General features: G+C 34.3%; 1 protein-coding gene across 2 annotated transcripts in view; it reads left to right on the top strand.

The window, feature by feature from the left end:
* The first annotated feature begins 14,682 nt into the window (after positions 1-14,682).
* The window catches only part of Rpp30 (ribonuclease P protein subunit Rpp30), a 76,779-nt gene continuing 65,280 nt past the window's right edge, over positions 14,683-26,181 (top strand). Inside the window, exons 1-2 of one of the 2 annotated variants that reach the window (XM_072540566.1) lie at positions 14,683-14,883; positions 14,941-15,164. In XM_072540566.1, coding sequence (XP_072396667.1) covers positions 14,790-14,883; positions 14,941-15,164 — 318 coding nt within the window. In that variant the 5' untranslated portion in view covers positions 14,683-14,789. Of the gene's footprint in view, positions 14,884-14,927; positions 15,165-26,181 lie in introns of both variants that reach the window. The other variant, XM_072540567.1, reaches the window with a different exon arrangement.

Below are 26,181 nucleotides of genomic sequence, written 5' to 3'. Positions count from 1 at the left end.
TCAGCGCAAACTGTCGTCCTAGCCGGAGATTTCAACGCACAACATACAGCTTGGAGATGCTATACGGACACACGAGGTGGAACAATACTTCAAAGATACTGTGAAGACAGAAACCGGATGCTATTCGTTCCAGAAGATCACATAAGAATAAACCCAAACACAAGACAAAACAACTCTACGTTGGACTTTTTCATCACAAAAGAAGTTATTATGGAAGATGCCAGGGCATACTTCGAATGCAGTTAAGATCACAAACCGGTAACCGGAAGGATGACATCAAGAGTAGACCTCCCCACTATCGATCCGGTGGAAAGATGGAGATGGAAGGACGCAAATTGGCCAAACTACAGGAGACAACTCAACCTAATCGAGATGAAGAGAGAATTCCAAACTACAGAAGAAGTCGAAAGAAAAATCGAGGAAATAACGAGAAAAATTCAACAAGCAATGGAGCACAACATACCAAAATCTATGACGAACAACAAAGGACTAATTATCTCAACCGAACTGCAGAACCTCATAGAGGATAGAAACAAGGCCAGAAAAGCTTTCCAGAGAACAAGAAGACAAGAATTCAAGGACTACGGAGATGCACTTTCCGAAGAGATAAGAGTAGGACTCAGAAGTCTTACTAAGAATCAATGGCACAACAACATCAGGAAAGCAGAAGAAACCCAAGGAAACGTATGGAAAATGCTGAAAGCCAAGAGAAGAGGAAAACAAAAGATGCCTCAAATCATAGACAACGAGGGAATACACTTTGAAACTCAAGGAAAAGTGGACGCCATAGCAAGAAAAATGGCAGCTACACACAGACAAAACCATAACATGTCGGACGCAAGAACGAGAGAAGAAGTCAACAACGAATATGCCAGGATCAAAAGAAGAAACTAATTCTTAATGGATGAAGAAGACTACACCAGCCCAAACGAAGTCGCCAAAATTATCAGGAAACTAAAAGTGAGCAGAGCACCTGGTCCAGAAGGAATACATAACATCACCCTCAAGGAGCTACCGAAGAAGATTATAGTACAACTATACTATACTATAGTATATCTTGAAATACTGCCTGGAAAAAGGACACTTCCCAAATAACTGGAAACACGCCAAGATAATCCCCCTACTTAAACCTAGGAAGGATGGAAGAAGACCAGAAAGCTACAGACCAATTTCTCTCCTAGAAACAATAGGAAAAATCCTGGAAAAAATCATCTACAAAATACTAATGAAACATGCTGAAAGAAGAAGAATCATCCAAGAAGAACAATTCGGATTCAGAAAAGGAAGAAACTGCGAACTTCAACTAGCAAGAATAATCAGCGACACGAAGATAAGATTCAACAGAAAACAAAGGACAGGGATGGCCCTCCAGGGATACTGTACATAGAAAAAGCATACGACATGCTTTGGAAAAAGGCACTAATCTTCTCGGAAAAATCACGGAATTCACGGACAAATGGAAGATAAAAATCAACGCTGAGAAGACGCAGTTTATCATTTTCACTCAGCAACGCAACCCACCAGTACATGAAATTACAGTAGGAGGAAACAGGATCCAAGCAGGAGATTCAGTCAAATATCTAGGAGTCCACCTCGACAGAAGACTAAATTTCCAGTTGCATCCACAAAAAAACAAGGTAAAAGCTAACGCAGCTAAAAAACTAATACTCCCCTATATTTTCAGGACCAGTCCACTAACGAAGGCCAAGAAGATCCAGCTGTACCAGGCCTAGGTTAGATCGGTGATATTGTATGCAGTCCCAGTTTGGAGCTCAATAGCGGAGACCAACTGGAGGAGACTTGAAGCCACAGAGACATCATGCTACAGGATCATAGACGGATCAACATGGGAAGAAAGAAGAACCAATGCGACCATCAAAGAAAGACCACAATAGACACCACTAAGTGAGGTGGCGGAGAAAAGGACCAGGTACTTCTTCCACCAGGCCACAAAAAGACTTCGTAAGACCAGAGACATCCTCGAGAAAAACAGGGTCCAGAGGATGTTCAGAAACACCCACAAGCTGATCGACCACCTGATCAGGGACTAGCCGGGCAGAAGCCGTGAACACCCAACCAGGTAAGTAGGTACGATGCCACAAAAAGTACCTACAGAAGAAGAAGCCATGAAGCCAACAGCAGAAGTCCAGGAATCCAAAAGGAAGAACCATCCACAACAGGCGGTGCAAGAGCGGGACGTCGAGAAGAAGAATAAGATACTTAACAGTTTAAAATGTATTATTAATAAGGCAATAAACGTTTTTATTTTAGAGAACCGGTCATATTTTCTAATAAAAAATACTAAAAAGTTTCATCAGAAAAAGTTTAGACTCAATTTGATCATTAGGAATGATCCACGTGGCGCCCTCTATGACAAAACGTAAAATTGTAAATAAAATACTATTTCTTGTCTAAGATTATGCCTCTGTGCCAATTTTGATAGCAATTTATAAATATACAGGAAAACTATTAGCAAAAAACGAAAAACAAAAATTAACTTTAACACCCTGTATCTTTTTTCTCAGCAACATTTTATTAAGGCATATTTGGCCCAATAGCCATATTTTGGTCCAAATAACCTGTCCTTAGTCTATGTCCCAATAGTTATGACTCACCCTGTATATATATATATATAATATATATATATATATATATATATATATATATATATATATATATATATATATATATATATATAAATATGTTGGAAATATCGGGTATGTGGTCTATTAGATAAAAAATCTTTGTTTTTTCTAAATCTCAATATTTCGCCATTTATTTGATGGCTTCATCGGGAGTAACTGTAAAAAACAAACATTTCAAAACACTGACGTACACTTAGATTTACAATACTTACAGAAATTGAAAGATTATACACATAAATAAAATTAATACTAAAATAACATTATTGTTGATGACACTGTACATTTAATAAAATGCATGTTAAAATTTAAAATATCTTTGAGCACGTTCGTTACAATCAATAATAGGGAACAAGTAAAAAGATTATCAATAATAGGGAACAAGTATTTTAGCACAGACTGAAAATTACAAAAGTAGGTTATTTTTGGAGATGTACCACATTAACAAAAATAAACAAACTTTAAATTATAAAACAGACACGGGGCAATTAAGCAACATATATTGCAATATATTAAACAAAATTTAAAACTACACTCACCTTAATGATTAATCATACCAACTAGCCTTAATGATTAATTAAAGAAATACTATTCCTCTAATGTTTTCTTACATTGTTATTTTTTGCATTTTGAAATAATTTTTACTTGTTCCCTATTATTGATTGTAACGAACGTGCTCAAAGATATTTTAAATTTTAACATGCATTTTATTAAATGTACAGTGTCATCAACAATAATGTTATTTTAGTATTAATTTTATTTATGTGTATAATCTTTCAATTTCTGTAAGTATTGTAAATCTAAGTGTACGTCAGTGTTTTGAAATGTTTGTTTTTTACAGTTACTCCCGATGAAGCCATCAAATAAATGGCGAAATATTGAGATTTAGAAAAAACAAAGATTTTTTATTTAATAGACCACATACCCGATATTTCCAACATATTTATAAATTGTTTTTTGGTCGAAATAATCACGTTAAATATATATATATATATATATATATATATATATATATATATATATATATAATATATATATATATATAATATATATATATATAATATATATATATACATATATATATATATATATATATATATATATATATAAAATATATATATATATATATATATATATATATATATATATGTATATATATTATGATTGTTTATTTTGACTTTGATTTTAATTTATTGAGCCAATAAAAAAATTATAATTTAATTGTTATCAAATGTAAAATAAGACTCCTTATATTACCTGTGTTCGATGGATTCAAAGATTTGTTAGTTGTCCTTTATCGAGATAGAGAAGAAAGGATAATAATAAAAGAAAATAGTATATTACAAACATTAAGTATTCTTTATTTTATATAAAAAAGGAATAAACAATTTTCAACTTCTGCCGTTATCTTATCAATCAGCATACAAGAAAATAAATGAAATTTTTATAATAATAAGATTTTAAATCTACATAAAATTTATAATAAGTGAAAACCAATTTTTCTTAAACTTTCCTTTACTTGAAACAAAAAACAACAAAACTTTAACTTTTGATTAGTCAAACAAAACTCAATTCTTTAAATTTTAATGATAATGACCATGATGTCAACACAGATCCTTCACAGATACCAATTTCAATTGTACAAAACACTTACAGTTTTTTTTTTCTTATTGCATTGTATGTTGGCACATACCCAGAAAAATCCAGTCTCCTCAACGATATGATCTCTCCTCTTTGGCACCTCGGCTCCTTCCTAACGTCTCTGCAAACCTCCTGCAGACTACACAAAAACACCTGATTCACTTCTCCAAAAACTCAGCTACTTATTTATGCCACAAGGAACTCCTTTTGTCAACTTGATGCCGTAAAACTACTTTCACATATACTTCACAAAATGCCCACGGTAGATACAAGGACCTCTTTTAATCTACTTTTTATCTCCTTCTGCAAAACTATTCACTTCTTTTCACAATGCCGGTATTAAAACTCACGAACCACACCCTATCTTCTCACAAACGACTGTTTCCTTCGATGGCCAAATTACAACTGCCTCTCCCCGTCTCCTAATCAAAAAACGACTATCCAATCAAAAGCTCAAATCTTGTTTACTACTGTTAATGTTTGTTCTAAAAATTCTGTGTATCATTTGGGAAGATCAAATTACTGTTTCAGAGAAAGAATAAATAAAAATTAATTTTTCTATCCTCAGTCTGTTAATACACAATCTATACCTGTTTCCAAAGATTAGAATATGGTTATTTAATACACAAACAATGACAAGATTAACTTACAGGTAAAATGTCTTCTAATTTTACACAAAGGGGTTTTTTGATAATTTTGTTGGAAACGGAAAAGGTCGTTTCTATTCTTATCTACACTAAATCTTATTTTAAATTACTATATACATTTTGTTTATTTGTTTATAATGATATCTTAAAATTTTATTCCGATGGATCTTTTTATTTATTTTTTTCTTTGGTTGGGAAAGAAGAAGTATGACTATATATATATATATATATATATATATATATATATATATATATATATATATATATATATATATATATATATGAAAATTATTACGTTCCGTTCGACTTCCGGGGTCTCAATCTGCCTACTCCCCTCACTCGTGACGTATGGTATTCTGTAGAAATACAAAAACCTTCAAACGGCACTGAGGCCTCAGACCCATTGTTCTGTTTGTCTTTCGTTGGGTGTGCCTTCGTTCTGGGTGTTTTGCTGTCCTGTTTTAGGCTTTCTGCCTCTTCAGGACGTGGTTTGTTTTTCTATGTTTCTGTTTTGTGCACTGGCGTGTTCTTGTCGTGGATCCCTGGTGTTTGTGCTTGTGGTGCGCCTGGTCGTCGGAGGAGCCCCTGGACAATCAGGGATGAAAGGTGATGGTGAAACGGTTCTTTTCAGAATTTTTTGATCTAAAAATATAATTAGTATATATGTGAATTATCTAAATTTACAAATTGAGAAATTAATAACTGTGTGAAATGCGACGCGAGAGGGCAGCTGTGGCTGAGTCCTCTGCAATAAACAGGTATCGTTGTGCAATGGGATCGGGAAACCACAGAAAACCGATCCCCCTCTGTCTAGAACAAGCTCGAAGTGAGCATTTAACGTTAGTGGCGACGGCGATAGTAGAGGGGAGTTGCCTCCTGTATGTCGATGTATTCATCAGGGAGTTCGTTGCTGGCAAGTGCCACTAGAATAGCAGGTAGGAAAGGGATTTTGGGTTTGGGTTTTCTTCTGAATACATTGCCGGTGGATGAGCAGGTAGTTTCAGGATGCTTTGGGCTCTGAGGTTTTGGCCCCGGATGGTGCTGATTGTATAACTCCTGCTCAGAGAGGAGAGCCTCTCATTGATGGACTGGATGTTCGACAGGTGATGTATGAGGGCAGAAGGGTAATCGTGTCGCTTGTAGTTTACTATACGCAGGATTCTCCTCTCCAGCACAAGCAATCTTTGTGTGTAGTGGTCGGGCAATGTAATATAGATATTAGATCTATACGCGATGAACGGCCTGATAAATGTTTTATATGTAGAAATGAGTGATCGTGTATGTGTTTTTCCGAATTTACCACAAAGAGCGTTGAGTAGTCCGAGTTTGCTCCTGGCCTTGTTACAGGCTATGTCCAGATCGGCCTTCCAGCTTAGTGTTTGAGTAAACACCACACCGAGGTACTCGGTCACGGAGATGTAGTCGGTCTCTCCAAAGTCTAAGATTGTGCCTTGCGGAAATTATGGGTCTGATAGATTGACTGCGCTTTGGATGTCTGAAGAGAATCATTTGTGTTTTGTTTGGATTGGGTGTTACTTTCCATCTCCGACACCACCTATCGACCAGGTTAAGGTGATTTTGAGCAAACCCAAGTAATGAATCAACGTCTCGCGATGTTGTTACGAGAGCTGTATTGTCTGCGTAGAGCAAAGTGGTTGTGTTTGTGTATCGGAGGTTAGGGAAGTCACTATTGTATATAATGTATAGTATGAGAGCCCACACAGAACCCTGCGGTACTCCTGCTGTGGGAGTAAAGGAATCGGAGAAATGATCCCGCTCCTTTACCGTTATTAGACGATGAGAGACATATGAATGGATCAGTCTGACGAATAAGAGTGGCAGGCCGATGTTCAACAGTTTCTTGACCAGTTCCACATGCCAAACTTGGTCAAAGGCTTTGTGAACATCGAGAAAGATGCCTAGTGAAATTTTTCCGTCGTTCTGACTTTGTGTAAGGTGTGTGACGATTTCTGTCAATGCCGTTTTGGTAGAGTACCCGTCTCTAAAGGCTGAATTGGAATGATGGGATGATGTTGTGTTCTGTGGTAAAGTTAACGAGTCTTTTCTTGAGGATCCCCTCGAATACCTTAGCCAGGACATTTAAGTGTGATATCGGCCTGTAAGAGTTTAGATCGGTACGGGGTTTGTCCTTTTTCAAGAGCATGATTGTATTGGCTACTTTCCCCAGAAATGGGAAGTAGCAGAGTTTGAGAGTGGCATTGATTATGTTCGTCAGGTATAGAGTGACGCTCGGTGGAAGTTGTTTCACGCAGTTCCTGGCAATACTGTCAGGTCCTGGTGCGTTCGATTTGCCGATTTGGCAAAATTTGTTAAAAGTTTGTTGATCCACAGGCGGCATGATAGGATGATCATGAGGTGCCTGTGGATCGAAGGTTGCGCCGAGCTGTCGTGTTATGTCTCTCTCGATCCTTGTACGGAAGGCGAGATCAAATCTAGGATCGTTGGGAGAGATTAGGGTGTTTTGTAGATGGGTTTTGAAGGCGTCGGCCTTCTGTTGATTTGGTTGTTCACCACAAGGTGAGAAGGGTTGTTGGTTTTCTGTTTAGTTAGGCATTTGAGTTTGTGCCAGAATGCACCGCTATCGCGATAATCAAGACTGGAGGTAGCTGCAATCTATTGTCTGGACTGCAGATTGTTAACCTACAGTTTGATCACCGCAGACAGACGGTTATATTCTGTTTTGACCAGGGGTTTGCGGGTGCGTTGAAACTGACGAAGGAGTTGTCTCTTTTGTTTAATTTGATCGATGATAAATTGTGGTAAAGGTGGTTTACTAGTGTTGATAACCCTATTGGGGACTGATAAATCAATTGGTTGATTTATCAGTTCGGAAATAACCGTGATACCTTGGTCGATATCATTAGGCTGTGTTAAATTGCCTAACTCAGGAGTATTGATAGATAGGTAGGTTCTGAAGAGTTCCCAGTTGGCGTGTTTGTAGTCTCTTATTATCTTGGGAGGGTTAGCAGGTAAAGGGTTAAATATCTGTTCTTTAACCAGCAGGGTGTTCCGACGTGATCAAGTCACCCAAGAAGAATTCGTCATCCAGTAAATCGATCACATCGTATGTGCACACGATGTGATCGACTGACGACATACTCTAGGGACCCATAAAAGTCGGCTCATGATTACAGATACGATGTAGGAGAGGTTAATGAGCAAATCCGAAAGGTCATTGCCTGCACGGTTTGTAGCCGTGTCGCCAAATTATATGTGCCTGGCGTTAAAGTCTCCAAGAATGATTGCCTTATTCAGGCTGGAGACGTAACCAACCAATGCTTCGGATAAGGGTTGTACAGGGTGTTTATAATAAGAGACTAGTGTAAGTGTGCTGTTATTATCGAGGTGTATGTCAACTGCCAGGAAGTCTTCATCATTAAGGATAACATGAGGAGGGATGGTGTGAGGAGAGAAAGGTATTCCACATTTAATGAGGAAACCAATACCACGTGATATTTGGCTACGAGGACTGAAGACATGAAGATGTCTGAAGACAGTTCATACGGGGGAATACGTTTCTCTGTGGTTACTGGTTGTGTCTCTTGTGGTGTTTTTAGCATTTCCCTTCTGTGGGGGCATTTGGCCGAATAGGCCGCGTGGTCACCGCCACAGTTAGGGCATTTCGGTGTTTGAGGGGTTGGGCAGGAGGTGGATTTGTGGTCTTGGCCGCAAGTCGGGCACCGATGCAATGTGTAGAATGGCGGGTATCCGGACTATACTAACTCTTTACACTACGCTAGCGGTCCCTCGTTGTGTACATTTACCTTTATTTCCTTTTTTGTACTCTTCAATGATAGCAAAAGAGATCCAGACAGCATCAGCTAGTCCAGATCCTTAAACGGAAGCTTGCAGCCCCGGCAACAGCATACGTAGGTGGCCTTTCTTACTGAAACCACCTTTAAGCATACACCGTGACCGACAGAATCTCCGTAAAAGAAAATAAACTACTAACCTGCAAGAATCTCCAGTACTTTCCCACAATTTACTAATTCTTTGTTTCCTTTTTTTCGGGCCACGTGGTTTCCCACAATTGACTAATTCTTTGTTTCCTTTGTTTCAGGCCACGTGACGTCCCAAGCGGTCAGAACAATGCCTTTGCCTATGGCTGCCGTCTGACCCTGCGCTGTAAGGATTCGCCGCACTACCTAAAAACCTAAAACACTAAACACAGAACACTATCACTTCCGTACACTTCGGATACTCGCGGTAGCGCTTACAAATTTGCTTCGCTGCTTACAAATGCTCGCTTACAAATTTCGAACGGTCTTACCATGCCCGGGTATCTCTTATGGGAGTGACAGTCCTCTGAAATTTGTATTTCCTAAGGACACCAGAGGGCGTAGCATTCATAGCAAAGCTTCGTGACTGCGCAATACCGCAACCAACAAAACAAGTACGCCATTTTTATTGTGGTTTCGACACAGTGTTTCGAGTTGTATTATTTGCGATTAAATAATTGTTTGCTTTTTTGCCATCATATTTAAATAATTACGGTTTTTAACTGTTGCGTTAATGGTTGTAATAATTACAATAAGGATGCTCAAATGCATATTTTTCCAAAAGATAGGGCGGTAAGTAGAAAATGCTGATATAAGATTTTATTTATTTTTTAATAATTGCCTTAAAATGTCCGACGTTGTCCCAAACTTCTTTCTTTCACGTTATGATATGTATTAGAATTGTTGCCGATATAGAATTAGGTAAAAGTTTTTTAGGAATAAAAATTATCGCCATTAAAAATGTGGCAATTCTTCAATGTTTCAAGAACTTTTTCTACAAAACTTTTGTTTATTTGTCCTTTTGTAAAGCACCTCTAGAAATATACTATGTAACATTATTTCACAGAAAATATTAAAAACAAACTATTTATTTTTTAGCTTTATGATATTTGGATTAACAAAATTGGCAGAGAAGACTTGCACAATTCATTTTGGACCAGAAGCCCGCTATGTTGAATTGAGATATAAGTCCACCTTGAAATGTGATGCTATTCCTTCTCTGTTTCTGTGTTGTAATTTATAGAAACTACAGAATAGCCACTGTTTAACCAACTACATTTAAATACATGTAATTAATGTTTATATTATAAAAACGTAAAAAAGAAAATAAAGTAGAAAAAGAACCAACGTTTGTTTTATTTTTGTAATCAAACCCTCAATATTAATCTTTATATTTGAAGAATTACGAGAAGATTTTTTAAAAAGATGTTGCTTTCCTAAGGCCGCCAGATGGCGCATTGTCCAGAAATAACCTACACAGTTTCCTATCTATTCAGTAATATATATTCTTTATCTATGGGTCTTACCATGTGTAGCTGCTTTTATACTCTCAGTATGCGCGGGAACGATATGTGGGGAAACGGTCTGAGCAGATGGGTTGGGGCGGGGGGTCGCTGAAGCAGTGGTCGCCATCTTGCCGACAGTCGTTTAGCGTAATCGCGCGTATTTAAGCTGTTAGACCGTTTTTCAGTTTTGATGGTTCACGAATAATTCTCGATTTTAAGGAGCGGATGGTAGCGATGGTTTTTGCTTATCCGAAATCTATTTTGTGGCCTGTCTGAATGTGATGTTGAGCTAGGGATGAAGTAGTATCGGAATGTTTAACAGATATAGAATGTTCGTAAATACGGTTATGGATTCGTCGGTTTGTCTGTCCTAAGTATGTACGTGGGCAACTGGAAGGTATCTCGTAGATCCCATGGTCTTCATTGGTGATTTGGTCTTTTACGGATCGGACGAGATTGGACAACTTGGAGTGAGTAGAGAAGGTGATTTTGATGTTTAGAGGGTAAAGAGTTCTACTGATCTTGTCAGCGACACCTTTAATAAAAAGTTAGAAAGATTTTGGGTTGATCAGGCGGCAAGATTTCTTTTTTGGGTAGAATGGGGTTTAGATGTTTTTGAATGCCCCTATTGATTTGGGTTTGGTGATAGCCGTTTTGTAAGAGTGTTTACTTTATTGAATTGATTTCGGATGATCTGTGATTGTTGTCGCTAAGTCTTATGGAACGGTAAACAAGATTATTGATAACTGAATTGAGTTGGGCGGGGTGATTATGTGACTGGGCATTGAGATAACGGTTTGTATGGGCTTCTTTCCGGTTCTGAATAAAAACATCAAGTAATGGCAAAGACAATTCAGACTCAACTTCCATCGTGAATTAGGTGGAAGAGGAAGAGATCTAATGTGTCTTTACCGTGAAGTTAAATGACAAAGTGTCATCTACGTACCGTAAGCAGGTGGGTTTAAGATTTGAAAAGGACAGGGCTGTTGCTTCGAAATGTTCCATGTAGATATCAGCTATTACGGGAGAGAGGGGAGATCCCATTGGGGCACCTTTGATTTGACAATAGAAATGATTTTGGAATGAAAAGTATGTATTAGACATGCAGTGTTTCATAAGAGATAATGTGTCTGGGGGGATTTGATGTTTAGAGTCCAAGATGGAAATGGTTTCATCGATAGGAATGTTGGAGAATAAATAAAAAATGTCAAATGTAGCTAGTATATCTGAGGATGAAATATAAATATTTTTCAGAAGATCAATGAAATGAAAAAAGTTTTTGACAAAGGAAAAGGCTTTTTCGGCCAATGGGTGTAAGGATAAAGCGAGATGTTTTGCCAATTTCTGAGTGCAGCAGTTGTATGCACTGACCACGGGTCTTAGGGGAACATTGGGCTTATGGATTTTTGGAAAGCCGTGTATTTTAGGAATTCGGGATGATTTTTCTGTGGGTATAAGAAATTTTTTGATGTCTGGAGATAGAGTAGACTTTTTATGCTGGATTTGGTCGTTTTTTCTAGATAGATGGTGGGATCGTTTGGAACGTGTTTGTATTCTGTAAAATTGAGGAGTTCGAACACTTTTCGAAATAATTAGAAGAGTTGAGAATGAGGGTGGCATTACCTTTGTCGGCCGGAAGCATAACAATGTCAGGGTTGTTATAAAGTTCTTTGAGGGCACGTCCTTTCTGAAAGACTGGTATTTGACGGTGGGGGTTTGGAAGTACAAAGAATTATTTCGTCATCTTGTCTGGCAACTTTTGGCAAGTTTGGCATGTGGGACTGGTCAAGAAACTGTTGAACATCGGCCTGCCACTCTCATTCGTCAGACTTATCCATTCATATGTCACTCATCGTCTAATAACGGTAAAGGAGCGGGATCATTTCTCCGATTCCTTTAATATATATAATAAAATATGTGTATAAGATGGAAGTCAACCGTATATACGTATTTCTGACTATTGGTCGTCTTGTAATTCGACTAATTGTAATAAAATATATTAAATTAATGCACAAACTTATATTTTTAACTTTATTGTAGAGAAAAGGTTGAAAAATCGTGTTTTATTGTAAATAAACAATGTTGAATGAACATTTTAAAATTATTACTGTTAGTGTTTTCCTTACAATTTCATCATATTTTCTCGCGTTTATGCGAAACGAAAAAAATAAATAGACGTGAAGTTAGTTTGTTAAATGCCACTTTATGTTTAAATGAACTACCACTGTAGTGGAGGTAGAGTTTTATAAAACATTTTATATAAGGGTATAATGTAACTGTTGTTATGGAAAAACAAAACCGTTGTTTCTACTATTCTCCTTACAATTTCGTCATATTTTCTCACTCATTAGACCTTCCAAGGACTTCAAATAGTTATTTCAAAATCAAACTAATCCAAATCGATTCAGTCATTCTCGATTTATTATGAAAAAGTTATAAAAACATAAAATAACGTTTTTTAAACTTCATTTTTTAGGATTTTAGGATATTTTATATGTAGTTATAAAATCGTCAGTTGAGAAGCAAAACTCACTAAGTAAATACAAAAATGATCGAAATTGTCATTTTATCACCAAATGCATTCATGCTTTAAGATCTTTGACTGGAAAAAGTCACAAGTACAAACATCGTTTTAACACAGACTTTCAATTTGAAATATTTCATTATTTGCAAATTTTCATAAGATGCCGACAGGTAAAAGTCATAATTGCATGCTATTTTGTGGATTACGTTCAGTAAGTTGATTTAATCAGTATTTATTATTGTTTGACGTTCTTAAATTATAATAATTACTTTAATAAATAAAAATTTGTTTAAAACTCATTTACATTCCTCCCTTGCTTTATTGAGTGTATCTTCTGTTATAGCGTGAATTTTTAGACAATATTTTTGCAGGTAAAATTCACTAATTACATTTTTCTCAAAAACGTCAAAAATACACAATTTTTTAATAAAAACTTTGTAATATAAGTTAGTTTACACTGTTTTTCAAAATAATTACCTTATGTTATATCATTGAGTTTACATTCCTTCCTTCCTTCTTTGAATATACCTTCTGTTACGGCATGAGTTTTAAGACGATATTTCGTCAGGTAAAATTTACTAATTACATTTTTCTCAAAAACTTCAAAAATACACAATTTTTTAATAAAAACTGTATAAGATAAGGTAAGTTAAACTGTTTCTCAAAATAATTACCTTTTGTCATGCCATTGAGTTTACATTTCGTCTTTCCTTTATTGAGTGTACCAAAGAATATAGACGCGCTAAGTCAGCTCTTCTTAAAGTCTCTTTATAATTAAATATACTGTTTTGTTGAGATAACAAATTTAATTGTTTATTATAAGAAAATACAATCTCAGAAAATATATCTTTAAATAAGGTGTTGCCAAGTTCCAAGAGATTTTTGGCATTCATAATAATTACAAATTATGTATGTCACACTCTCAGAAATACAATGAGAAACGGTATATCTGACAATTACTTTGGTAAATATATTTTTATACAATCAATTTTTTATTTGATAATAGCGCTGAGCTACACAACTTTTAGAAATTTAAAATAAATGAATTTAGAAGGGACAATTTTTGTTTTTTGGCATCATTTTTTTCTGTCTCACTGCTTGGTTGGTTGCGATTTCTTCGTTCCTTTCTCATCTTTAACACTATTTTTTCTGGTGTGGTCTTTTAGGATCTTTACGTAGATTCTATATGCGTTATTTCGTAAACTAATGACTCTCCAGTCGCTCCTGTTTACCTTTTACGATAGAGAAAATATCTCTGCCGTTTTTCACAAGTTTGTGGTTTTTATACTTATGCAAGCACATAGTGAAAACTGTATGAGTCTTAAATGGCAGAAAGTGCCTGCACTGCATATTTGATTCAGTGTTTTTTCATAATATCACTGCGGCTCTTCTATTTTTCATATATATTTTCATTTATTATTAACTTCTTCGATTTAGCTGTTGTAGTCTATATTTGTGATATTAGGTATATCTGACTACTGTTAGTTTTAAATTATGCTGAGTAGGTCTAGTACATCTTCTCCTGTCTGGTCTAAATGTCTCATGACTATATATACTTACTAATGTTTTCTTTTGGTTGTAGGTATGTATTATGTATATATTATTATGTCTTTAGCGACTTACATATTTTTTATCGAGTAGTTCTATCAAAGAATATATAGACGCATATAAATATATATGCATATATATTCTTTGGTTCTATATAAGCACTCTACTTCTCGTCTATCGTCTATAGTTATTTGTAGTTCTTCGTTCAAGAATGGTATTTATATGGGTAATGTTCATTTAAGTGGTGTATTTTTGGATACAATTTAAATTATTTCTTAAAACACCGGAATGTGGACCTATAACTACTATCAAAATACAATAATGCGTGACATGCGCATTCAAGAAGCACGTTTTTTTACAAAATTTGACAATCAATTTGAAATTGAATTGAGGTTAGGTACATATGTTTACTTGTTAATTCAAGTCAACATTCAAATAAATATATACATATTTTACCTTAAGGTGCTAATGTAAATTTAATTATGATAAAAACTTCAGGATTTTATGATTTATGTATAGAAGAATCTTTTTTCTCCAAAGGCGATGTAGAAAAATCTATCAAATCACTATATGACTGTAAGTATATTTTAAAAACACTTGCTTCTGTAGAAATCAATTAGGGTTCTTTTGCAGATGGTTATAGAACTATAGCAGTAAATCAAACAATCGAAGATGGAAATCTTGAACCTAAAAAGAAAAAGAAAAAAGGGGAAGTGAGGGAAGTCCAAGAACCAGTACCTCTGCCCTACGATTTGTTACCAATTAAAACTGTAATTAGGACTCTGAATTTGGTTAATTTTCAAGTATTTAACCGCTTGACAATAGAGTTTGTCAATCAAGACGGGTTAAATAAAATCGTAAGTATGTTGTCTTATATCAAAGTCCTCATTTAAAACAAAAAATAGTGAATAAGAGCACAATGTGCATTATGAGAGTGACGGTTTCCTTCACTCAAATTTATGGTTATTTAGGTAAAAGTTGAATAGTCTAAGTAGAAAATTTTTTAGAGATAAACTCGCTAAAAATGATAATGTGCTCAAAACTCATTTAGATAATTCTTCTGTGCTTTGTGGTCATTCCCTAATATACAAAATTGTTTAATATATTTAGTAGTTGAACTAATTACCAAGAAAATTAAAACAAAGCTAAAAAATAGTTTTTTTGCCCTAATTTTAAATGAGATATATGATTTTGTTATAAAATCACAATAGTTAACACAAGGTAACAAACAGTAAACATTTTTACATGTACCTAATTGAAAATGGTATTGAAGAAAGGTCCATGTACATTACACATTCCCATTTAGATAGAAAAGCAGATTTTTGCTAGGTTTTTGGCTCTTCAAAGAATGGCTGTTCCCATTTTTTTTGCAATAATTGAGATTGGGGCATGGGTAGACATTTGTTTAGGGATTGGTGGTGTAAAAGTGTGGGTAGAAAAAGAAGATGGGAAGGTGTTAGGTAGCCAGAATTGTTCTGCTCAGCAAAGGGCTTCAATGCATGTTACCAGATAAATTTTTTTTTTACATAGTTACATAGTTTTTGAGAACACCTCTTGGATTCAGCTTATTAGTGTATGCCTATATTTGAGAGGTGTAGCTTCTAACATGTCCATCTAAGTACTTATCAGGAAGTTCCATTACCTGCTAAATTTAGAAGCTTAGGTTAAAGAGTTACACTTTTTACTTGACTACATGCTAGATATATGTTTTGTAGGTGTGAAGGAGAGTCCAGTGATGAGTGTTCCCTGTTTTATTCTGTAGTGCTTCCAGGAGATTGTTCATTCTTTTCACAGATAATCCTTTTAATTTTCAAAACTCCATCTCCATTTCTTCTTGCAAATTAAAGAATGACTACCTTGCAAATCAAAAGACAGAAGTCAGATTAAAATTTAATTTCGCCAAAAGATTATGTAAGTGGGGCAATGATCAAGAAGCTCTGACTCAATATAATAAAGACCTAAGAAGGACATAAAGAGAATTGTGGAGAAGGCATTGCGAGGAGATAGAAGAGACTGCACAAATATCAAGATATCAAGGCTCCACAAAGTTCCCTCAAAGGGCTCATAATGATGAAGAAATCCTGAAATAAGTTTTCAGGGTACACTTTTGTGAGTCTAAAACACAACATATACCATTAGACACATGGCAGCAGACTTTACTGGATACAATGAATTATGGATCTAGGGAAAACTTCATGTGACAGAAGAAGTGGTAAACCAGACAAGATTTATCCAATTAGAAGTGAAATGATCTTCTGAACAAGAAATTATGTAGGTATAATTCTACAGGCTAACTTAGGACTGGGGTACATACCAAAAGCTCATAAGGGTGGCTTTTATACCCAAAACTGGATAGGAAAAATCTAAGTCCCTGAGGCTGATAAGTCTGATGTCTTTTGTAGTGAAGACTCTTGAAAACCTGCTTAATAGACATATTAGAGATGGTATATTGCTTAAAAGTCTGATATATCAGGGATAGTATGAGAAGAATTTTTGATAGAAACAGCCCTGCACCATCTCATACAAAGTGTAGAGTACATTCTGGAAAACCAAGAAGTGACGTGAAGTGAAGTTGGATTAATTTATCTATATAGAGCAAGCATTCAACAAGACCTCCTATGAAGCAATCACAATGCGATTCATCTAGAAGAAAGAGATAAAGCAAGCTGCAGATGGATAGACTGTATGCTGAGAAGCCATGTGATATATTCAACATTACAGGGGAAAGCAGTGTCAGTACAAGTAGCCAGAGGCTGTCTGCAGAGCGGGTTTTACCTCCTCTCATATGGAATCTGGTCATGGATGGGCTAATAGCTAATAATAGGTAATTTACACAATGTTAAAACAAAAAGGACGGCTTCAAGAAACTCTTTGTTGTTTAAGGGTTTTGATATTTTTAAAAAGCTTCCTCAAACAGTTAAAAGTTGTTCATCTGTACAAATGTTTAAAAGCAAATTAATCAACCATATTAAAAGCACCAATAGTTAGGTAGTTGTTTTGTAGTCATGTTTTATGTTATATATTATTGTTTTATATTTTTAATACGTGTAGGTACTATATTTTAAGTGCAATTGTTATTTTTATCTTATTATGTATTAATGTTATAAATTGATTACTTTTGTGTATATTGGCAGCTATGGACTCCATACTTGACCTCCCTCCTTTACATGTAGTTATAAGTGGGAAGACGAGAATCAAATATTGTAGACTATAGAAAACCGGAACAATGTATTGGTTCGATCAGGACATCAAATCTTTATTTCAAAAATTGTACATACATAATATATACAAAGACATACACATATATGCACAGCAAGATACATGTCAAAACAAAGGATATCATTACAGAAATCCTGTTACATATTTGAATTCATAAAACCAATTACTTTGTATGGTTCAATCTACAAGAGTAATTTATGCACAGCTGTTTTATACCGAGTTAATTTTGGCAGTACCATTACAATGACTGTTACAACAATACTGTTTGGATGGTAATTTCTGACTATGGTGTAACCAGATATAGACCTAAAGTGGGCATTTGCCCATGAGAGCAATGGGGCAGTGCAAAGACTCGATCCAGGTTGCAGGAATATTCAGTAGAAGTGGAACTTTAAACATTTCTACTCCACTAGGAGAATATACTTCTATATTTCAGGCAGAAATGTTTGTAATCTGACACTGTGCAAGAGAAATTAACATGAGGGCCTTCGAACTGAAGCAGGTCAATATATGTACAAATAGCCAAGCAGCCATGGGGACTCTTATAAGCCCTAAGATGGACTCTCTTCGTTTGCCTTTGTTATCGTCCACGTTTCGCTTCCATACATCACAACGGGTCGTATGATTGTTTTATACACCTGTATCTTCGTACGTCTTGTTAGTGGTTTCGATTTTATAAGGTTTTGGAGGGCAAAAAGACATCTGTTGCCGGCCTGGATCCTGTTGTTTATTTCTTGTGATCCGTTATTGTCTTCAGTTATTGTTGTTTCAAGATACTTGAATTCTCTAAAGCGCTCAAAGTTAAAGTCATCGATGGTGATGTTCTGACTGATTATGTCTCTACTTTTGTTATTGCGGCTCATATACATATATTTCGTCTTGTTTTAGTTGATTTTGAGCCCCATCTTCTCTGCTTCCTTCTCGAACCTCACGAAAGTCTCCTTCATCCTTAACGTGTGTTTCCTATTAGATCGATATCGTCTGCAAATGCCAGTAGTAAGTTTGGTCCTTCTCGATGAAATACTGTATTCGGTTTTTCGATTCTTGCACTTCTGATTATGTGTTCCAGAGCTAACTTGAAGAGTTGTGGTGAAAGTGCATCTCCCTGTTTTGCTGTAATGCGGTAACTAAATATATATATATATATATATATATATATATATATATATATATATATATATATATATATATATATATATATATATATATATATATAGCCTTGCCATATTTTCTTCTGGTGTCGTTAGTTCTCAAACTAAAAAAATGGAAACTGGCAAATAGGAATACAACCAACCGATCGAGAAAAAACTGCATTCTTAATAGGATTAGGTCTCTGGCAATTTATTGTTATGCTTGTTGGTCTGCTTACAGATCATGCTACATTTTAGAGGCTAATGGCGGTAGTTTTAAGAAGCAAATATTAGGTTTATTTGAATGATGTAATTGTGGTCGAAAGATAATTCGACGAGCATTCCAAGAATCTGAGTAGAATTCTTCCAACGATTAATTGCAGCTAATATAAAACTGAGCCCAAAGAAGTATCAAATGTTTCTACGAGAAGGTAAATACTTTATTCGCGTTACAGTATGTTTCAAATGTCGCACAAGATGAGTAAAAAACTCCAAAAAGTGAATTAGAACTCAGTTAGTGGAAGAAATGTTGAGAAAAATCATCAAAACAAAAACAGATGTTTTAACTTCAGCTTTTCATCTAGGATTAAAACCTGAAAGTTTCTCTACTCACAACACAATGTTATACGTAGATTTATGGTTAACTAAATATTTAATTGACAGTTAAGAGATATTTTAAAATCTATTTATTGTTATTTTCCTCGCCTCCTTATTTATAAATAATTTTTATTTTCATAGCACTACATGCACTAATAGTTTTTAAATCTAGCCTCGTCTATAATCTTATGCACCTACATCTATTATTTTTCAATCAACCCACTTTCACTTTATAATAGCAATGTTTAAGATGAAATTTAGTTTTAACATTGCGTGCTTAATAACTGCGTGAAATATAAATATTGTGTTTTGTTTTATAATTATTAACAAGGTATTTTTATTTTTACTTGTTATTCATATCGTCATTCATATCATTGATATCTTCTGAGATTCATTTTAAGACCTATTTTTTGGCCTTAGTATTTAATTCTTCAATGATCAATTTTAGATCAGCGTTTTTTATCAGCTGTCAGAATGACATCGTCAGTATATCAATTGAGATATATTGACAAATCAAATCTTTTTCTTCTCTTAACGCTTTGTGAGATTTGGGCTGCTTAACGATATTATTCCATTCTACCCTATAGACCGTCGGATTTCCGGCGAAGTTCGACCCCGATTTTATCCCTTATGCCCCTGAGAGTACTGAGAGATGAAATCAAGGAGAGTAAAATATGTGAAAACTGTGGGGTTTCCTGGAGGCATTTGCGTGAAAATTGAATTTTTTTTGTAAATAAAATCTTCTTTTGTAAAAATGTTTTCTCTCTTATGCCATTTTACGAATCAATAGAGGAGTATTGATTCTATTTTAAAAAATTTTAGCATAAGGGCTCCTAGTGCCCTAAGGGTGTTAATTATAACCTAAATATGTAATGTATTTAGGTCAGTGTCTGTGATTTTCTCCTTCATACCACTTGAAAGTTTGTTAGTTCTCAGGATAAGAAACCTGCAAAAAGGCATAACGGCAAGTCGTGAAAACGAAAAATTTTACCTTGGAAAAGTTGCGGAAAATTAGGAAAATTCGATTTTTAGTAAAACGTACCCTGGTTTAACTCCAAATTTCCTTTTTTTTGCTTGTCTTATATGACATTTTCAGTACACAAAAAGCCATAAGAGATAGAATCGTGGTCGAACTTTGTATTGAAATCCGACGGTCTATTGTCAGCTACTCTCTTTTTCCATTGTCCGGTGTTCATGGCTTTTAGATCCTTTTGTATATCATCCATCAACATATTCGGGGTCTTCCATGTTCTTCTTCGTTGAGACCTCCATTATTGTATTATTGTTACAGCGCGATTATTCAGAAGTCTTCCTAAATGGACAAGCCAGTTTAGCCTTTGTGATATTTGGATTTTGCGCTCAAATATTCTTAACTAATTTTCATTAATGCTTGAATGAGTTGTTTTCGCTTCGAGATAGTGACAATTGGCCAAATTGATTTATATTATTCGCAACATTCCCAAAAGGAACAAAAAAAGAATAGGGCAAACCATGGTTGAATCAGTTCTTTGTTATGGCTCTGAAGTATGGACATTTAATGCAGACCTGAAGAGAAGATTGTTGGCAGTTGAAATGGATTATTTGAGAAGTGCTAGAACATCAAGGCTGGAAAGGAAGACCAACGAATCTATAAGAAATAACATGAATGCTACAGAAACGGTCATTGACGGAATAGAACGAAGGGGTTTAAAATGGTTTGGACACCCATTGAGAATGCCTGACGACCGTTGGCCCCAAAAACTTCACAGATGGAAGTCCCCTAGAAGAATAAAAAAGGTAGACCTCGACTCCCATGGAATGAAGGAATTAGAAGAGCGATGGAATCGAGAGGTTTGGAGGAGGAGCATGCCTTGGACCGGGAACGGGAATACGGCCGGTATATATATATTGTATTATATATATATATATATAAATATATATTATATATAATATATATATATATATATATTATATATAATAAATATATATATATATATATATATATATATATATATATATATATATATATATATATATGTAACAATAAAACACTGAAAACTTTGTTTTCAAAACTTCCACAAAATTTATTTTAAATTCTTATCACTACAGCTGTTTCGGCTGATTGCCTTTCTCAAGTGATCTGTTTTTGGCATGGGTTTACACTTTATAGTCTCTAATGAAATAGGTTGAGGAGGGGAGAACTGTTTGTCTCAAGCTGGTCATTCAGAATTATATCTGTGTTTTTTAACTTGTTGATTTCCATAGATTCTAACAAAGATAGCTTAAGGTCTTTATTTTGAATGTGTAGAATTTTAAATTCGTCATTAAAAGAATGATTATGATCTAGAAGGTGAAGTGCGTATGTAGAATCTGTTTTTCTATTATTGAAAGCCCTTTTATGTTCTGCTATTCGTTTATTAAAATTTCTACCTGTTTGACCAATGTAAGTTTTTGGGCAGTCGCTACATTTAAGTTTGTACACACCACTGTGTAAGTGTTTTTTATGTTGGCTCTTATTGTTTTTAATATATTTGCCTAGGTTGTTATTTGTTCTGAAAGCTGGTGTTATTCCTTTCTTTTTTATGTGTTTGGCTATTTTTGTTGATATTTTGCCTGTATATGTAATCGAGCAGCAGGTACTGGGTTTTTTCTCTGGTGGTGGAAATACTAAATTCAGGGCTTTCTTGTGTAGTTTTTGATTTAACATTTTATTAATTGTTTGTTCGTTGTATCCATTGTTTACTGCTATTTGCTTAATGATATTTAATTCTGTCTCAAAATTGTATTTTGACATAGGAATTGCTGTTAATCTATGTAACATACTATGATAGGCTGCCAGTTTATGTTGTGTGGGATGGGATGATGAATTGTGAATAGTCGTGTCAGTATGGGTAGGTTTATGAAATATGGAGAAGTCATGTTTGTTTTTAAGTCTGGTAATTTTTAAATCTAAAAAATTTATGGATTGATTTTGTTCTGTTTCTATTATAAATTCAATATCACTATGAAGAGAATTAATATACGATAAAAATTGGTCGAGTTGCCTGTTAGTTCCTGTGAAACATACCAGTACGTCGTCTACGTATCTCCACCAATATAAAAACTGTTTGAATATGGGATGTTTTGAAATCTTTGTCTCTAGATGATCCATAAAAATATCTGATAGCAATGGGCTTAGAGGATTGCCTATTATAAGTCCTGCACTGTTATTTGTATATAATTCATTATTAAATTGTTACATAAAATGAATTTCCATCAAGTAACGGTCGAATCCATCAATTATATATATATATATATATATATATATATATATATATATATATATATATATATATATATATATATATATATATATATATACAGGGTGGTCCTTAAATAATTGTACAAACAGAAACCGTAGATTCTGCACTTTAAAATATTACAATTTAAGCCAACTTGCTTTAATAAAATGTTGATATTAAGAAAGATACAGGGTGTTAAAGTGGAAATTGAAAATTTTATTTTTCGCTATAACTCTTAAGTTTGTAAATATTTTTGGACAAAAATTTATAATTGGATTCTTTTAAGTAGGATAAGTTATAATTTTATACATACTTTAATGTAACTGATAGAGGGCGCCACATATGCCACATGTGTGGCATAGATTTGCGCTTAACTTTTTTGCTCTTTAAGTTAGCTCTATTTGTTTTAAAAACTATTAAAGATACATTATTTTTACAAAGAAAAGGTATAGTTCTTAGTAACCTCAGAATTTAACCGTTTTCGTGATAATCGCATTTTATAAGTCAGCTGCATAATAATTCTTAGTTGTGATATTTATGCGGTAAAGCACTGAATACCTGTAGATAAGCATAATTCATAGTTTATTCTTATTAAAACAACTCAAAGATGATAATGTAACATTACAAAATTTTTGTTATGGCTGCTAAATGTCTTATTGGAGAAAATATTCTTCGTCTTCTTCTTTAGGTGCCGTGTCGGTATTCAGACGTTGGCCGTCATCATGTTTACAATTTCCCTTTTCTATCGCTTCTTAAGTTTCTATACCTACTGGCGTTGTATTACTTTTTCCCTATTGTAAAATGCTGAAAACCCAAAATATGTGGTTTATGTAAGATGGTACACCACCACATTCTAGAGAGAAGGCAGTGAGAACATACTTAAATATAACTTTTCTGAACCTTGGATTGGTCGTGGCAGTCATATTACTTGGCAATGTGGTGAGATATTGATATAACTATTTAATTTATAAAAAATCCCAAAAGAATACTTATTATTCATTACGTAAATTTTTTACTCATTTTTATTAGGACAATTAGAAACTAAAGCACAGGTATTGAATAACACATATGTGTTTTGTTTCATAATACTTTTGCTACAAATCTAACCTTAAAGACTCAGCATTTTTACAAAAACATCATTGGTTGGCCTAATAACCTATATTGTTATAAATATAGTAAACACACAGGCATTTTAGTTCAACATAATATTAGTTCGTTAGTTAATCATAATAGTCTATTTGTTCGAGATGTAATTATAGTTACTCGTAAGCTGTAACGTAATCATATAAATAAGTAATGTCAACCAATGAATGAGATACATCACAGTTTAACACATTATTTAACCTCTGCGACAAATAAGATGTAGTTCCATAAGATTTGGATATGTATCCAAAAGAATATCCATTATACATTATAGCCACCACGCTGCCCAGAATTTAATCCGCTTGATTTTGGTGTATGGGCCGTATTAAAACAACGTGTCTATAAGAATCCCATAACATTCGTAACCAACTATGAAAAGAAATAAATACTGCAGCAGTTTCTTTAGAACTAATGATGCTATTTAATATGAGACGATCTTTTATGGAATATTTTGACAAATCAATTAAAGAAAATGGTGGACATATCGAACACTTACTTTGACAAAAAGTTATGATATTTAGTTTAACTATTTCTTAATTTGGTTTGTAAACAAAATGTTTTAATTATGACTTTAATTTAACATAAAACGTAAAATGTTTTATGTAAAATCCTATTATTCTGTTTTTTGTCAAATCCTATTATTAATTATCCTACTGATATATTTATTTTATTTAATATTTCGTTAACTATTAACTTTGGTTAAAGGTATTTTATACAAAAATTTAGATTTATTAATGTTTTTGTCTATTTTTCCTTAGTATTTTTTGTCACAAATACCGGTAACTCAAAGAGGAAAAAAGTTAAGTTCAAATTTATGCCACACTTAAGGACCACCCTGTATATATATATATATATATATATATATATATATATATATATATATATATATATATGTTTTATATGTTCTTAGACTCACAATAGTGACTAACAATATTGTTTTCCTTTAATATTATGCCCAAGTAAGCTGGAGACAAATTCGTATGTGTGGTTTTCTACCTTTCGGTTTTAAAGTAGATTTGATTTGATTTAGAGGCTTCTCGTTTCAACAATGTAATTCTTTCACCTAAACTTTTGGTGCAACTTACTACGATAATATCATCCGCAAACACACATCGTGAGCAAATCGTGTATTTATACAACCAGTAAAATCTAATTTTCTGATAGTTGACCGGTTTAGTTAGTGAGTGAGTGATGACTGGGTATAGTTACGTCACAGATAGTTAGTAAGCGGTCAATTCTTCTTGTTCTTCATGAAGAGAAGCTATTCATCGCCAACTTTAAAGAATCCCGTTTTAATATCTAGTACAGCCTTACATTGGGTAATCCCAAGTTTTTTTAAAAGAATCATAATAGACATTCGAAGGTTTTTTACTTGGCAAAACTAAAATTCAGATATTTGCGTACTGCTCTTTCCACAATATACAAAGCAGGCAGATTGATGAATTAGTCGACAAGGGGAATCTACAATTTGCATTCCACGACCATGTCGATCCACCACGGCAAAAATCCTTCGCTAATTAGTTTCTAGTACTCACGAACATGAGTAAATAAATAAAGCAGAAAGACGTTTGAGATTAAATTTCAATGTAGGCTCTAGCTTCTGCATAAGTCACTCTGAGAAGACCTAATACGGTCGAAATACGTATGTTTATACCTGCATTGAAATTAAATCTTAAACCTCTTTCTGTCTTTCTGCCTTTTTTAAAAAGGTTCATCTTCAATATAAAGTGGTCGGAGATTTCAGGAATTAATATTTTGTGGTCAGTCAATGTCAGACTGTCGTCTATCTCAACAGTTGCTGTTTTAAGTTGCTCTTATGCTAGTGAGCGTCGAAGATGGGCTTTTATTATCTCTAGTCGAGCAATAGTTCTTGTTACACGCGTATCAATCAAAAACAATATATGCTTATTATTGATACGATTGTCAATGTACAAGCTATGAACTCCACCAGAAGATTATATATTAACAGTACTTCAAGGGATTTACATTTCGAGGTCGCCGATTGCTCTTTATGTAGACCCGCTCTAGTTTTTTAGTTTGTATAGGTTTCTTTCAAATGCGACGAATTTGTCATTTCTCACAATTCCAACATTTGGGCTCATGTTTCTTCGGCTTCTTGTCCCAAAATATTTTCCCGTCCATTTCTTCCAGATGTTCATTCTTCTGTTCTTTTCCTCCTCCAATGGTTTGAATCCATGGTCCATCGCTCTCTCTCTCTTTTTCTCTCTCTATCTCGCTCGCTCTCTCTCGCTCTCGCTGTCTCTTTCAAATCATTAACGAATGCATCTACCGCTATTTCTTCTACAATAATATAAGGGGTTTCTAGGTAAGATAACCGCATTAGACGAGCAACATCTGATTAAAATTCCTAAATTCAGAAGACGAATATCTCATTCGTTTGCTTAGAAACCTGTTTATTTTATAATGGGCTACTTATGTCTGACGTCACAATGGGCGGGGATTTTAAAAACTTTCCATACATTTCTAATTTGTGTGTATTTGTCCCATAAGAAGTTGGGAATAAA

The sequence above is a fragment of the Diabrotica undecimpunctata genome, chromosome 8 (assembly GCF_040954645.1).
Source record: "Diabrotica undecimpunctata isolate CICGRU chromosome 8, icDiaUnde3, whole genome shotgun sequence".
In the NCBI taxonomy this organism is placed as follows: Eukaryota; Metazoa; Arthropoda; class Insecta; order Coleoptera; family Chrysomelidae; genus Diabrotica; species Diabrotica undecimpunctata.
The sequence above is the reverse complement of the archived record's forward strand: the minus strand, read 5'-3'. Positions and strand labels throughout refer to the sequence as shown.